A 16,793-nucleotide genomic window follows, 5' to 3' on the forward strand; every position below is an offset into this window, starting at 1 on the left:
GTTGAATGAGTGTGTTCAATAAAGACATGAAAGATCAGATTTTTTCTTATTATTTTAGACACATATTTGTCAATACCCTTGACTTAGATGATCAGATTTTATGACAAATTTATTCAGAAAACCGTGACATTCCAAAAGGTTCACATACTTTTTCTTGCCACTGTATGTACATAATGTATGATTGCTTCACCGGGATTCCCTGGTTTAACTTGTGTCTGAGGACTTGATAGAAGACAGAGCCCGGCCTGTTCTGTGGCTTTTCACAGCGTTTTATTATCTGTCAGAGGCTTTACTGCCGCCTCTCTGTTTTCTTCACCATGGCTCTCATCACTTTTCTACATACAAATATTAAGATGAGTAAATATGAAGGACAAAAATGACTTATTTCTATATATATTTATTTATTTATAGTTATGTAATTTTTTTACTTCATACAAGGTCAAATGATAATGCACCACAGGAGAACTGTCTAAATTCCCATGATTAAAAACTGTTATAGAAAAATCATATTTTGCACTTTGTGGGTTTGGCTGTGTATGACCTAGAGCACAAAGCTGTCCTCACACATATGCTACTGTCTGGTACGAACTCAGTAGTTGCTTGTCCTTGAAGATGCAGCTGCTTCTCCTGACACTTTGACAGATTCGATGGCACCCAGAATTGTACATGCACACACCCTGACTGCTGCCTTTGTTCTTTTCTCTATAAAAGTGCATGTACATTCTTTGTTCGATATCAGTCTGCAAAAACCCCAAGCAGTTTCTCTGCGTTTTTACCACTCATCACATTTTTACTCAATGTGGGCTCATTTTTCACTGCAATATAAATACCTCAGGCAGAATTGAAGAATCCTTCACATTCAGAGTTTCTCCCAGAACTTTATTATTTGAGTGAGGTGGGGTGGAAACAGCGTCAAGACCATAAAACTGACTAACATCCAAGATAATAACAATAATCCACATGCACTTCTATGGGGCATCAGGATCAAACCAGGAGGAAGTCTGTCACAGCACCAATACTGTCACAGCATGACTCACACTGTGTGCGTTCGTCAAGTCGGACTGCGCAGACACAACCACATGGTCCTCAGTGGATAACCACACAGCTGGCACACAGACAGCCAGTGTAGTATTCACTTTCCTACAATAAATATGTCTTCCAGACAATACCATGGTAAAAATCAGAAACATGTCAAAGTAAAATCATCTGATCAGAAGAGGATGACGCTGAAGTCTGAAACAAAAGAAATCCAACCCTGAAGAACATCCATCACAGCTGCGCCTGTCTTCTTACAGTATGTACAGTTTGGACGTATGTGTCACAGAGGTTATGTTGGTATGTGCTAACTGTGTGTGTGTGTGTGTGTGTGTGTGTGTGTGTGTGTGGTGACTATCGGTAAAGGTAATCAGCTTGTATGTTGGCGGCTATCTCTGCTTCCCACTTGTCTCCGTTGTTGAGGAGCTTCTCCTTGTTGTAGAGCAGCTCTTCATGGGTCTCAGTGGAAAACTCAAAGTTAGGGCCCTGCAGAAAGAAAGAAGATAGCGATAGAGAGAAGAAGGAAGAGAGGGATCAAAGAAAGAGGTAAAGATGAAGACCATCACAGTTAGAGGTCATCTTTCTAATGGAAACACTGAATCATCATCAAAGGCAAATATTGGCTCAACAGGACAGAGGTCTGTATCATGTTAGGCAAACACCTCCGGCTTCGACTCACGTTTTCAAGTCTTAGAAGGCTGGTTTACTTTTTCCAGCACAGGAACTTCACAAGTGGTAATTTAATATGTATAATTACTTTTAGCTTTAGCATGGGTTCTGCTTCTCTTTCCACTCTTCTATTCCTGAAGCTAAATGTTGGCACTGCACAAGTTCCAGGCACTGGGTGGGAAAAAACGGCTGCTTATTTACTGAAATATCACAGTGACACAAATACACTTTGCTGTGACACTTGAAATTTAGCTCAGGTTCCTCCATTTCTCTTGATGATCTCTGAGATGATTGGACATTATGTGCAAAGACACACACCTGTCTATATCAGGTGTCAAAGCAGATCAGAGCAGAAACCATGAGGAGGAAGGAACTGCTGCAGAGCTCAGAGACAAGAGAGTGGCCTCACACACAGCTGTAGTTTCCTTCTCAGATGTTGCAGCAGAAACTTTCACTGCTTGTTTTTGTGGTGTGTTCATTTTGAGCCAAAAAAAACACAAATGTCAGTTATCTACTGACTTTCATGCTCTATTTAACAGTGAACACATGGCTCATATTTAATAAGAGCTGTATTATCTTTAACACAAATAAGGCAGACTATTACCTTTTAATATTTCTATTCCTGCCTTGAATAGTTCTGTACAGACAGTGACAAATTGAAGGAAGAAAGTGAAACATGCGTGAGAAACAGGACAATAGTGTCTCTGTCCATAGTTCACAGGGGTCACTGATGGTCTGCTGAGGCAGAGGATGATCTCAGTCAAGTTGAACACCTATGGAGTGAAGTGTCCTCCACAAACATCATGAGGGAATATGAAGCTGTTCTGGAAACATGTGATGGAACAACACCTGACTGGTCTTTCATCTGTGAATTGAGTGAATTTACTTTAGGCTGAGGCTCAGGATCTTACACATACCTCTACGATGGCGTCCACAGGACACGCCTCCTGACAGAAGCCACAGTAGATGCATTTGGTCATGTCGATGTCGTAGCGAGTTGTCCTCCTGCTGCCGTCAGCTCGAGTCTCAGCTTCAATGGAGATGGCCTGGAGACACACATTGTTGGTGATGACAGTACTGTGCTGCACAGGCTTTTCTCTGCTCGCTACCTCCCGTTTAGACTAATTATTCATTCTTATATTTATTCACAACTGATATAAAATGTGTATTTTAAAACACGTCATGTTTAAGTCACAGTAAACACAGTTATTGAGGGTTTGAACAGATACAGCTACATTTAAGATCAGCTTCAAACATCTTTTTTAGGAATTATTGGACTCGATCAAAATGTCAAGGTTGGGGCTCAGGAAGGATGATACATGTTGGACATGCAACAAAGACTGGGGCACACTGTCTCATATGCTTTATGGATGTGAAATGGTGCATAACTTCTGGTTAGAAATAGTTAACAGTATTACTAACATACTACAGACAGATTTCAGTGTGAACCCAGCATATTGATTATTTTGCCAATTGAAGATAATTGGTCCTCAAAGGTGTGTTCCTGGCTGAAAACGGGCCTTGATAACAGGAAGTAGAATAGTGTTAATGGAAATGAAAAGAGCATATCAGGCTTCTTATCCACAGAGTTAATAATAGTCCAGATGTATTTCGGAAAATATGGGCCCATATTTGAGTGCAATAGGTAGAGACGTCAGGACATCTGATATTCACGTATCCAATCTCAATCCTTTTAAGTCATGTAACTGTCTAAACTCGATGGACGAACATGAAGTGTAATATAGATGTGTAATAGCCTGTATCACTCACTGAAGATTCTGCATTTTCTGTTTTTATTTTATTTATCATTTTTCTTTGTTATCTTATATCTTATATGTGCAAACCTTTAAGGTCTGAAAGAGGTTTAATCACAAAACATCAGGCTTCAAACTGTCCTCTTTGATCAAGCTTATGGTTAGTTAGTAGACTAATGTAATTGTTGTTATTATTGTGTATTTATTATTATTATTATCAATACCAATGAGCTACTGGATACATGAGGTTCCCCTAGGGATACATAATCAATCAACCAATCAATCAATCAATAAATCCATCTTTCTATCTTTCTATCTATCTGCTGAGGCCTGAACCATCTCTCTGTCTGTGGTGAAGACACATGAACTCCCATGATCCCACACTATTCCATGACGTTACTCAATGCTGTCATTTGTTATTGTTTTGATGGAGGGACTCCTAGAGGGCTGTGTGTTTAAGTCTGGCTGTGTGTGTGTGTGAATATGTGAATATGTGTGTGTGTGTGTGTGTGTGTGTGTGTGTGTGTGTGTGTGTGTGTGTGTGTGTGTGTGTGTGTACCTGGGCAGGGCAGATAGCTTCACACAGCTTGCAGGCAATACAGCGCTCCTCTCCTGAGGGATACCTGGTGTGACATAATCACAAAGACTTTGTTACTACCTGTGTCATGAGCTGCTCACAATCACAATTTACTCTAAATGTAATTTAAGGTGTTTTCAGACAGGAAGTTACTGCTGCTGACATTGTAGGGCTTTATTCTGCCACCACAGCTCCTGACAACCTCTGACCCCACAGGTTGCTGCTGTCCACCTGATATACAGCCTGCAGCTAAACAGCTGCTAGTCTAAATTAGAAGGAATAGTTAGCAAAATGACACAATGAAGTCAAGTTTTGCTGATTAATATCAAGACTGTTTATTGTCACAGACGAGATAATACATTTTTGTTCTCCAGTGAAGAGGTGGAGTAAAATCAGCTGTGGTTTCTGTGGTTGCCATGGAAACAAAAGGCTTACTGTCTGAAAGCACCTTTAAGGCAAATACAAAATTTAGTCAGTATTTTTACTTCCATGTAATTTTTCACAAGTATCTCTTAAAATTCATCAGAACAGAAGAAGATCTGTTCCACTGTGAAAATCAAATAATCCTTATGTGACCAGTTATTCACATTATCATTTCAGTGGTGGTTAGTTTTTAATCAATTTGACTGAACACACATCACACCCCAGTAGATTCTGTCCTCTAAAGTTGATTAGTTTCAGAAAACACTACGAACAAGGAACAGTAAAGACAGTTGGAGTGTTAAAATGCAGAATTCAACAGATCACCTGTCAACAGCAAAGACAACAAGGTCAGTAACACTGTAATTCATTATCATGTTGTATTCACCACTGGTACTCCAGGCTGATGAGAGCCAATCAGGAGAGACCATGGGTGTGAAGTAATCTTTTCCAAAGGTCTCAGTTTCTGTCCGTCCAGACTACAACACAACCCCAGAGTTTTCAAAATAAAACACAACCCCAAAGTTTTCAAAGTAAACCGGGTCCTGCAGAGTTTTAGGATCTCAAAAACTCGGGAGTTGTGTGGACGGAAGGAGGAAACGTAGCTACAGTGACGCATTTTAAAACGAAAACACAGTTGAGTGGATGCAGCCTCACATGACACTGGGTGTTTAATGAGGGCTCAATCTCACCTGCGCAGGGCGTGCTCTCCTCTGAAGCGGGGCGACAGCGGCCCCTTCTCAAATGGGTAGTTGATGGTGGCGGGCTCTCTGAACAGGTAGCTCATCGTCATGCCCAGACCTAACATCACAACACCATCATCCATGTTGAAAAAGAACCAATACACTTAGCGCAGGGCTGTTTGTGCCCTGGGTGAGATGTCATACTCACACCACCATGTTGACTGATCGGTTCATTACAATGTTTTTTGATAAACTATAGTTATACATCATTTCATCATCATCTATCGTGTGTGTGTGTGTGTGTGTGTGTGTCTGTGTGAGAGAGAGAGAGAGAGAGAGAGAGAGAGAGAGAGAGAGAGAGAGAGAGAGAGAGAGAGAGAGAGAAGAGCAGCTGACCTCTGAAGAGCTCTGTCCACAGCAGCGTCTGAGCAGCTCGGTCTGTGATGGACTTCATGTCTGTAGGAATCTCCTGGGCGTTCACATACTCTACACACACAAACACAATCAGAGGTGTGGTTCCCCCCATGTTTTGTTGGGTCACTGTGACCTTGATCTTAGACCCCCAAAATCTAATCAGTTCATCCTTGAGTCCAAGTGAATGTTTGTGACAAAGTCTGCAACCCTGGTGAAAAGTGAGTCTGCTTTGTAAAAACCAGCAAACCTGACGAATGCACAGAGAGAAATGTAACACTGATCTCACTTTGTGGGTCAGGCCATCAATAGGAAACACATCAGTAACAGCAATGCAACACAATGAATTGTATTTGTGTTTGCAGTGGTACTTACTGAATCCTTCCCTTTGTGCAGAGACACTGAAGGATCTCACTAGACTCTGGCTGGTCACAAAAGTGCCTGAAGGTAAAAATTAATTAGAAACTGCATTAAGATTACTGTAGTGAAATCGTCCTTTAAACAGCACTGGAATACATCACATTACATCACCTCACTACACAACTGAAGGACACTGTGCATGTGGCAGTACCAATGTGGCTCATATCAGTGACATCTATGTGGCTTGAGATTTCACAACCTCTGTTGTGTCCCTTGCAGATTAGATTTATATTGTACTCATTGTTTAACAACCTTGCCAGTCACATTTGGAGAGAAACTGTCTCCACAGCAGAAACTAGCACTGCACCATAAGGAAAAAATCATGTTGTAATTATTTTTGCAGATATTGCAATTTCAGTTGGAATGATCATTTTTGTATTTTTAATTTCTGGGAAAAAAATGTAAAAATGTTTGTTGGTCTTGTACCAAACAAACTTGTTCCTTTACATCTGGAAAATATTATTTGTAGGCCGGGGCGTCTCTGTAGCACCACAACACTCCAACAACCATGTTCAATGCACAGCAATGTTATGACCAGAGGTGCCGTGATCACATTATTTTGTCACCGATACCGATCATGTTTGTCATGCATAGCAGATGGCGTACGTTATATCAGTCTCACACACTTTGTAAAAGTTCCACAGGGCCGACATGTTTTGTTTGGGTGGCCTGTCGGTGGGAGGCGGAGCTACACTACACAGCAAACAGAGCTTTTCTCAGAGTATTAACCACAGATGATCAGTTTTAAGGTAATTGGTGACTAGAAACATTGATTCCCATCTACTGATCAAGTATTTTTAATGAAAATTGGCTGATAATGATCAGCAGCCGATCAATCAGGGCATGCCTAGTTATGACACATTTTACCTTCATCAAAACAATTGCAGCACCATTTTGTGATTTTGATTATAGCCCTAACAGTACCACAGTAACAACTGTGATTCACTAGACCTGATGAGTCTCAAGCAGCTTTGTTTCAGCATGACTCTAAAAAGTGCTTGTGCCACATGTTCAGAATCAAATCTGTGAAGGAAATGTAACTAGAAGGACTAATGAAGAAATCAGACTTGGTTTACCTGGTTATTTGTCAAATTTGAACCACAACTCAATCATATCTGGTGTTTAAATGCTTCCTAATAACAACAGCTACACTGGATTATTGTCTTGACGTGTTTGTACCGAAATTACTAGAATTTGTGTTGTTTTTTTTCATCTTACCTGGCCTTGACACAGAGAAGAGTAAACGCAGTGTTGCAGCCATGATGTCCTTGAAGCTGAAACCACACACACAATAACAATGAGGAACAGTTAAAAAAAAATTTACTGCATAACTGCATCATTAGATATTTATTATTTGAAGCCAATTCTGTATATTAAAGTAAACAAATCCTCACTCCTCCCTGATGTCTGGCACAATCCAAACAGTGTAAAAACATTGTACTGACACAGCAAGATTTTAGATTATCAATGCTGCCAGATTAGTCAATCTTTCTCTTTAGAATTGATTCAGGTGAGATGTTATAATTTGGCCTCCTTGTTGTACCATTGGAGTTGTTTCCACCTACAAAAACTTCAGCTGTATTTCAGGTTTACACTGTGAGGAAGAAGCAGGAGGAGAGACATGAGGCAAAGATACTGTGAGAGGTGAAAGAGACAGGTACATGTAGGTAAAACAAAAAACAGGAAGTTAGTTATTGTAGTTTCGCTGCTGATCAACACGACCAGCAGTTGCTGCAGCAGCAGTGACACACCTTTCATGGAATAATGAAGGAGACTTTAAAACCTTTAGAATCAGTAAAAATGTATTGATCCATGCAGGAAAATTGCTTTGTTATAGTTGCACAACACACGATATCATACAAAAAGGTAGCTGAATGAAAGAAGTAATTCCACGGTGTAAAAAACAGAGCAGGACCCTCTCTACAAGCACGTTTTGAGAGGGCGCAGATCAAATAAGTCAACAGTAAAAATGTAAAACTTATCACTAAAAACTGAAACTCCCGTAACAGTCATAGGAAACAGGGATAAAGAAACTGTCAACGTCCTTCTGTCCTGCAGCAGTGGAAGTAAATGAAACACTTCACCTCTGTACACTACACCCTCTGATAGTCACCATGACAACACTGTTCTGCAGGAAGTAGGACTGTATACTGGTGTCAGAGTGGAGGGAGACAGAGCAGGAACAAAAGAAAACAGATTGGTTGGTCAGAGCTTCATCCTACAGCAACATGATGAAGATCAGCACAGTCTCCAGATCTGAACCTCATGGATGTGGTCTGGGAAGAACTGGACTGAAGCTGACAGTGACACACATTAGTGGACCAACTTTCTGAAAATGGTCTGATCTCCACTGTAGAAAGAATGACAGAGACTTCAGCTGGAGGAGTCAGACATCTAGATTCAGTTTAGGGTTTAAAATTCCATGATTGCTTTAGAAAAAGAAAAAAAGAAAAGAAAAATGGTCTATGCCTTAATTTCAGAAATACTGAGACATTGCATTATGTTGATTTCAGGAAAAACTGGAACAACTGTTCTAAAACTGTGACTCTAAAAAAGTGACTCCATTAGTCTAAGACCACGAATCAAGATACCTCTATTTTGCATTTGTTTTGAATGTAAAACTATTTTTCAGCTTTAACAATTTGAGAGAAAATGTGCATGATTTTCAGAATATCTTGGTACTTGCTTTGTCCCCCTTTTGCTTTAATGACAGCACGCACTTGAGCTGAATGGACAAAACCTGATGTTCTCCCCGCAAGATCTGACAATGGTCCACAGAGGTTCTTGTGATGTCACAGCGTGCTCATCTTTCTCAACCTTCAAAAGCCTTCATAAATGTTCGGTGGGGTTTGAGGTCAGGTGACCATGGAGGAAAGTCCATGACAGTATGGACTCCTTGGTTGGGATGTCCCAATCTGTATTGGGATCAATCAAGGCATTTTTTTAACAGATTGGTATTGACTGTGTTGAGCACAACACACTGCCCTACCGGAGCTTTACAACAAGGTTTGTAACTACCTAGAAGATCTTTTATCAGACGGCTTTTGGCTTTACCTCAGACATTTGTCCCTTGTCACTGCAGACTGCCATTTGATTTTACAATAATAATAAAAAAAAATATTAAGGAATTAAGGATTCAGGATTTTTTTTTATTAATGCATTGCAGAGCTTTTAAACTGTCAAGCATATACATTAGATTGATTTAAATAACTTAATGTATTTAAACACACAGTTTGTAACTTCTGCTACTTTCAATAAAAACACTAAAAAAAGATGGTGTTGGGTGATGTTATGAAATAGAGTGGGTTTGGATTCCTACTGTGTCAGTGGTTCAGGAAATCAAACAGACCCGGTGATTCTAACCAATTTCACATTTAAAGTCAGTGTTTTAGCGACGCTGTACAGAGGACAAAGACGTCAGGGAAGAGTTGGAGCTGAGATTGATGCTAACCTTTGTTTGGATTGTTTCTCTAATAATTTATGAATCAGACGTTCAGCAGGTTTTTAGCAGCAGCTGAATTATCCACAGAGGTGTCCTCCTCTCCATAACAAACACACCTGGAGATGAAAACCAGTAGAAACACCAATAAAGCAGATTGCATTTAAAGATCAGAGATTCACCGACAATGCTCTTCAGTGGACACAGGACAGGATGTCTCCAGCAGCTGGGATTTGAGCTGTCTAACATTTCCTCAGCTTGTTTCTCTGATAACTTGTAACTCTGATAACTGATGACTGATAATCCAGACGTCTGATGACTAAAAACCTTCATCTGGTTCAAATATAGAGTTGAAAACCACCAAGGTGTAAAAAGTGTATGTGGCTTAAAACTAGATAAAAGTCAATGTTAAGCTTCTGTCAGACAAACACAAAACATGATCAGAGAAGATATGGTGGCATTGAGAGTCAACCAAATGACATGGAGCGTTACCACTTAAAAATTACATATTTTTCTGGTTTGAGAATTGATCGAAACATTTGGGGAAATATAAGAGCACAACTCAAAAAAATATAGAACATAGGTCTGGTCATTTTTAGACAAATTAATGTGGAAAAGTTAAGGATTATAACTTTAAAGCGTTCACTGTGCGACGTATGGTATCAGGACTCGGTATCAGCAGATGCTCAATACTTCAGGACTTCTCTGGTCTTCAAGTACTTGTAGTAAAGCTTTGAGGCGTTTGTGTAATGATCCTGCTGTAGTATGAATCCTTCTTCACAAAGATGCAAACCAAAGAGTGTAGCATGTCTCTGAGTGGAGTGGTTCCTCTTCTTCAGGGTGTTGTCAGGTGCAGGTGTCAAACTCCAGAGTAAAAACACCCCAAGACATGAATATTCCCCCACCATGATGCACCGTGGTATCATTCTCTCTTCTGTTTGCCTCCTTATATACACCCTTCTGTTGCCAAAAATCTCAAACTGTGATTCACCAGTAAATGGGACTTTTTCCCAGTCATCCACTTTGAGGTGCAGGTGTTTCTCCACCTCGGCTATCCATGAACCAAGTTAGCGCTGACACTTCACGCTACTTCGGTAGCATGACATTGTTCAGCTTTACAACAGTAGCTTGGAAGACGCACACACGATATACTCTTGAGACAACTCGACTTCACTGCACAACACACATGTACTATGAACAGTAAACTGTCGTTGACTTTGGGTTTACTTTGTGGAAAGTCGTGGTTTATTGCTTAACTAAGTTAAGCTAAGCTAGCGTCGTACTGTCAAGGACTTTTGCACAAAGGTCGCTTGAGGTGAATTAAAGACAATTCCAATCCTTGCAAGACATGAACATGAATGACATGAATAATAATACATTTACTGTCTGTCGTAACGTAAAGGAGCTTTTTGTGAAATAAGATTTAAAGATGTAAAAAACTCACCTAATTGTCGCTATTTGGCCTTCTTAACCAGAACAGCGGACGATTTGCGGAACGGACCCTGCGTGTACAGGAAGTTACACAACGTGTTACGTCACTGGAAGTTACCGCATTACAGGCAGCGCCAGTGGTATGAAATGGGACACAGTTCCGGTCTCCTTAGTGGGCGTTGTTCCTCAACCCCTCCCTCAAGCCAAGGCCACTGGCATGAAATGTGACAGTAGCAGTGGCGGCTGCTGGTCCTATAAGGAGGGGAAGCTCATTTTTCGGCCTACATCATAAACTGTGTAAAGCTCTGTGGCGCTGCGGGGATGAATGAGAAGAAGTCGTGTCGGTTACCTGTGATAAGTAGCTGATTCTGAACAAAAGATGAACGTGTTCTAGCGCATATTTAGTCAATGAAATGTTCACACAACAGCACATATTTGGTCTCTTATTTTGTTGACATTTTAGGGGAAGCTGAGCTTCCCTTGCAGTCTTAGAGCAATCGCCACTGGACAGTAGCTAATATTAAAATCTACCCTGTCTAGACTTACCTCTCTGCATCTTTTGGGAAAGAAAAGACTGATCCGTTTTTCTTGTCATTACAGCCTGTTGCTACACAAAGCTCGGGGATTTTTAACACAAATTCAAGGATTACTTATCCCTGCCAAAAGAATACAACAATAGACGATACAGTATTACAATAACACAGATACAGTATAAATTTGCGCCTTTTTTGCCGCTGTTTTATATCTACTAATGACATCTGAGCAGCCCAGTACAAAGTCATGTCATTAAATAGGCATATCAGCTCATTACTACACGTGCTGAAACCCAAATGAATTTAATTGACATACCTTGTCGTATGTTACACTTTGAATAGGATATCTTGGCGGCTAGAATTGAAGGAAACAGAATTATATTATTTATAATCTTCCTTGGCTTGTTTTCCTCCACCCACCACAGAGCCAAAAATACTGCCAGCATCTCCACTGTATAGATTCCCAAATTAAATAATTTGCTTTATTGCAATAACCTTCGTGTCTGGAACTGAAAAAGCAGCCCCAGTTGTCCACCGTTCTGGATCTTTTGACGCATCTGTATATATTTGTGTATGCTGAAAATATGGTTCATGAACATGGGCTGAGGATGCTGTCAACAAATCCACTTTCCCTTTCTCTGCCTTCCTGAGCTCCAGCAGGTACAAATCTGTTTGTGGTGTTATGTGTGTCCATGGTTCAACCTCTGGGATCACTACTGTTGGGCTCATCTTGATATTATTTACCCCCATATCTTCTGCATATTTTTTTACCAGCCCACCCGAAGCTAACTCTTTGCCCTTTACCTTGTTCCCAGCACTCCTGCATCACTACTTTTGTAGGATGTTGTTCTTTATGTCCTTTGAGACTAGCCCAGAAGTTAGTCATTAACTGTTTCATTCTAATTTCAAAGGCATCTCTTCCCCGAGGACTTGTAGGGCTGAGATAGGGGTTGTCTGGGCTTGTATCTTGTCCAGTTTTTCAAGCAGAGTTTTTTAAGCTGAGCCATATACCACACTTCCATTATCTAACACAGACCGGATCATTGTCACATATATAGTTTTTAATGAAGAAGAACTTGCTCCCCATTCCATGCCACTTAGACACCTCATGATATTTAAAACCTTCTGACATTTCACAACTATTTTATGTTTATGATCACAGCATGTTAACTTTAAATCAAAAACAATTCCTAAAAATTTGAAAACATTTACTCTCTTCAATATTTTTCCATACATCTGCAGGCTTACTTCAGGCAGAAATCTTTTCCTTGTGAAGATCACTGTTTGTTTTTTCAACTGAAAATTTAAATCCTCAATCATAAGCCTACTGTTCTACCTTACTGATTGCTTCTTGCATTTTCCCATTAATATGCAAGATATTTTTCCCCTTCTCCACAAAGCTCCATCATCAGCAAAAACAGATCTGCCTATGTCTGGCTGAATCTGAGAAAAAGACTTGGACTTTTGACTGACATACCATGTTTTTGTTTTAGTCTGTATGTGGGTTTTGTTTAGTTTTGCTCTTCTTTTATTAATAGAACAGTATGTACAGAAAAAAAGGAAATATAACTGTTCATACCAGGGCTTACAGCCTTAAAACAAACACATATAACAGGACAATCAATGAAGTAAAACACAGAACTATAAATACATATATTAAAACAATACACAATATTGTATTTAACAATACCACTATATGTATTCACAGCATTCTTATTTTTACAAAGAAGCAGTTCTTGAAAAATGGATTTGATTTAGGATCAGTACGTATCTTCCTAATGTAGTATTTTCCATTCAATAAAATCAATTGTACAAAGAAGATAATAATAATTATAATTATTATTATTATTATTATAAATTAGTTTCTCGTTTGCTTTCCCTTTATTTTCTAATCCACAGGAATATTCAGTATTAAGTCTAAACCTCTCCAATATTTGTTTTATATATCCAATGTAAAATTCTAAAGAAAATAAACCATACAGTGCCCAAAAATCTTCCTGGGGGCAGAGTTTTTTTTCAATCTTTTATAATATTTATGGCGTATCTCTTTTTTTTAAGCATTTTGTCTTCATAATATTTACTTCTCCGAGGAATAAACTGCTGTCAGATGGATCCATTGTTGAGATTTCAATTATAGACCCTCTAAGAGACTAGTGAATTAGTGAAACCGGTGAATTAATTTAATCCATCTCCTCTTTCACCTTGTCAGAAAAAATGTATAGAGTTGTATCAGCATTTGTGGTGTAACCACTAGATGAGGTTTTATTAATTAAGAGCAGTCAGTAGTGTGAACCTCTCCAGTTAAGGTTAAAACTGCACAGCTGATTTAAAAGAGAAATTGCTCCTGCTGCAGTTTAAAAACATATTGCTTGACATGTTATAGAAATGTGATTCCTAATAGTAGCTGATTTCCCTTACTGTTGTTGTTTAGTCATTAGGTTGGCAGTAGTAGTTAGCAGCAGTAGAATTACAGGCACACACACAACATGCGTCAGAGCTGCTTCTAGTTAAGGTAATGGAGCATGTGAATTTTAATTGAAAATGTTTTTGATGACACTTCCATCTGAGCTGTCCAGTACAAACACCTACAACCCCCCGTTGATGGCTGTGGACTGACAGCTCACTGTACAAGTAAGTGTAGCTGTTTTTTTTTCGATCAAACATCAAATGTTGTCAGTTTGATGTTTAAATCTTCGTCTGTCCCTGTGAATGAGTAAAGTGCCTCTGTCTGTATGACAAGTCTCCATATTGTCTGTAAAGCAAGGAAAAAGGTCAGATATCATTAGGCAGTGACCATCCTTTCTGTTTACTTAACATTCAGTTAGTGGTACAAAAGAAAGAAAGAGAATACTGCACCAGTGTCTGACTCACCATCCATTCGTCTTAGTTTTATGGTTCTTCCAAAAATGTACAATCGTGGGTAGTATACAGTGTACTAATAACTAATAACTACTAGCTCTCGCTCTCTCTGTATGTATATATATATATATATATATATATATATATATATATATATATGTATATGTATATGTATATATATCTCAACCCACCTGCTCATTTCATTTGACTCTACTATTGTAACACCTTCATCAATACACTGAGATGCTTGACATCTCAGTGCAGGAAGTCAACATTTCTGATATATATATATATATATATATATATATATATATATCAATAACTATATATAAATATGAATAAATACATATAGATAAATATTGTTAAATTGTATAATAGTAATACCCAGTTCCTGTTTTTTTCTATTTTTACTTTTAGTTCATTTGACATTATGAGAAAAGAAGACATTAAATCACACAGAACTACAAAATGTGAAGGATGGGACAATAAAGTCCAAGAAGAGTAAAGATGCAGGAGTCCACGTAGCATCATCTGTCTAAATTATCACCAGTTAAAATATGCAAGCCAAACATCCAAAAGATATACTGTAAAGGATTACAATGTAACTAGAATGGTAAGTTTACACTTCCTGTAAACCATAATTTAACATTCCATTTAGCAATGTTTTGGTTTCCTTTTTATGTCAATATGCAAAGAGTAACTTATTCCAATTCAACATGTTGGTATAAAACCTTGAGTAATAGCAGGTTTAGTGTGGTGGACATGAGCTCAGGTAGTCCCTTTATACTAAAGTCTGCTGTGCTGTGTGTTTCCTGTCTCCCAGTGGCTGAGTGGTTTAATGGGACAATGTTCATGGAATGTCTGTGGACAGAGGCAGAGAGGTGGCTGCTGGTGGCTGTGCTGGGACTGGAGATGGTGATGGGAGTTGTGGGAAACTGTCTTGTTCTGCTGGTCAAAGTCATGGTAAGGTGGGATGGCAGTTCCTCATATTAGTGTGAACTGTTATTCCTGACCATGAAGTACTGTGGCTGAAATAGACTGGAACTTTTGGTTTTGGATGATCATTCACTTTGACATGATCTCAATATATTTTCTTCTTCTTTCTGTCGTTTTCAGTGCAGGGGTCAGTTCTGCTGTCGTTACTGGCTTCCTTTCATCAGTCTCACCTTGTCAGATTTAGGTAAAATTTACATGCCAAGGCCAACAATAGTGCATTACAAGAATATACGTTGTAATCTCCTCTCTTGGTGTATCCCACTACCTCTCAACCCACCTCATTTTCTTGACTCTAGTATTGTAACATCTTCATCATAGTGCTTGACATCTCAGTACAGGAAGACAACATTTCTGATAATGAACCACTGTGTTGTCAAGGCTGCTCCCTGCTCATCATCTCTGGCTCCCTGTTGGCCATGCTGACGGGAGGTCAGAGGTCACCATGGTGTGAGGTCGTCAGCCTGCTGAAGTTTGCCTTCATCACCTCCTCCATAGGGAGCATAGGTACTTTTTTTAAAATTTATTTAATACATTAGATATACAGAATAAGGCACAGAAGAAGTAGGAAGTAGGTCCTAAAAATCCTGGAGAGGGTAGTAAGAAAATCTAGATTTTCCAAGGATCAATGTGGTCAACAAACAGGAGCTCTGGTCCTTTCCCCTGTGAACATACAATTTTTCAAAGTTTTGGTGCTTTTGGTGCAACACACTCTCCTTCCACCAGATACCTCACTCTCCAGGTGTCAATGGACAGGGTGTCTGATGGCAATAACTTAACAGCTCAGATATTGCTATTGCTTGGTGACCCATGCACCCCATTGTCACAGACTGAAAGGTATAGCCATTTTATGCCAGTGTCTGTTCAAGGTATTGCCATTGTATCAATGTACAACCACTACCTGTCCATTCTGCTGAACCCATGCTCTGCAATAAGGTAGGTTAAGTGGACAAAGTCTGCATACCCCCAGGACAGGCCCTCATTCCCTGGGAGACATCCAGGCCCGGACACCCCCTCCACCAGCCTCTACATGCTCCAGGGCAGACCCCCTAACCCAAGCACCCCTCGCCAGCTATACACTTCCAGTTGCACCCACAAGATACACATGCCCCTGGTACCTGGGGACCCTGTTTCCATCATTGTGCAGATGTTTGATACCCTGGAGACCCAAGTAAAAGCTCTTATCACTAGAGACGGGGACACTTTACTCTTCTTCAGCCAAAAAACTTTTTCAGGTATTTCCATTGGGCACCAGAATATATACTTACAAAGGCATTGCCACTGTAAACCAATATCACTGCCTGTCCACCAATGGCGGCTGCTGGTCTTATAATGAAGGGAAGCTCATTTTCGGCCTACATCATAAAATGTGTCCGTTTATTTATATGTAAATTCGCAGAGTGACAGAAGAGAATCGCCAAACACAAAGCTAGTCGTTTTTAACAAAGACAAAGTCGCTGAGGATCAGTAACGTCTCCAAATCAACTCCGAACAACGGAATTAAAAACTTGAAAACTGCTCCGGTGGATGCTTATACTTCAAGATCGCTGATTCGCTCATTTCGCTGTC

At 39.6% G+C, this 16,793-nt stretch overlaps 1 protein-coding gene across 1 annotated transcript; it reads right to left on the minus strand.

Annotated features, from left to right (window-relative positions):
* Positions 1-858: 858 nt before the first annotated feature.
* On the minus strand, positions 859-10,993 carry ndufs8a (NADH:ubiquinone oxidoreductase core subunit S8a). Its single transcript, XM_023397243.2, has 8 exons — positions 10,853-10,993; positions 7,188-7,243; positions 5,925-5,990; positions 5,535-5,624; positions 5,148-5,256; positions 4,018-4,081; positions 2,622-2,750; positions 859-1,521 (listed from the first exon to the last, which is right to left on the minus strand). The coding sequence occupies exons 2-8, from the start codon at positions 7,228-7,230 to the stop codon at positions 1,390-1,392; spliced, it is 633 nt and encodes a 210-aa protein (XP_023253011.1). The 5' UTR covers positions 7,231-7,243; positions 10,853-10,993; the 3' UTR covers positions 859-1,389.
* Between the last annotated feature and the right edge of the window lie 5,800 nt (positions 10,994-16,793).

The sequence above is a fragment of the Seriola lalandi genome, unplaced genomic scaffold (assembly GCF_002814215.2).
Source record: "Seriola lalandi dorsalis isolate HSWRI2012SDOR001 ecotype SW California unplaced genomic scaffold, Sedor1 jcf7180002055006, whole genome shotgun sequence".
Taxonomy (NCBI): domain Eukaryota; kingdom Metazoa; phylum Chordata; class Actinopteri; order Carangiformes; family Carangidae; genus Seriola; species Seriola lalandi.

What these genes read in the sequence shown, in the direction of transcription:
- ndufs8a (XM_023397243.2), bottom strand. Translation starts at nt 7,230, where the DNA reads ATGGCTGCAACACTGCGTTTACTCTTCTCTGTGTCAAGGCCAG. An exon ending in GGAGAGCACGCCCTGCGCAG is followed by an intron (nt 4,082 to 5,147) that starts GTGAGATTGAGC and finishes ATGTCACACCAG; the next exon opens with GTATCCCTCAGGAGAGGAGC. An exon ending in CTGTGGACGCCATCGTAGAG is followed by an intron (nt 1,522 to 2,621) that starts GTATGTGTAAGA and finishes TTCTTTCTGCAG; the next exon opens with GGCCCTAACTTTGAGTTTTC.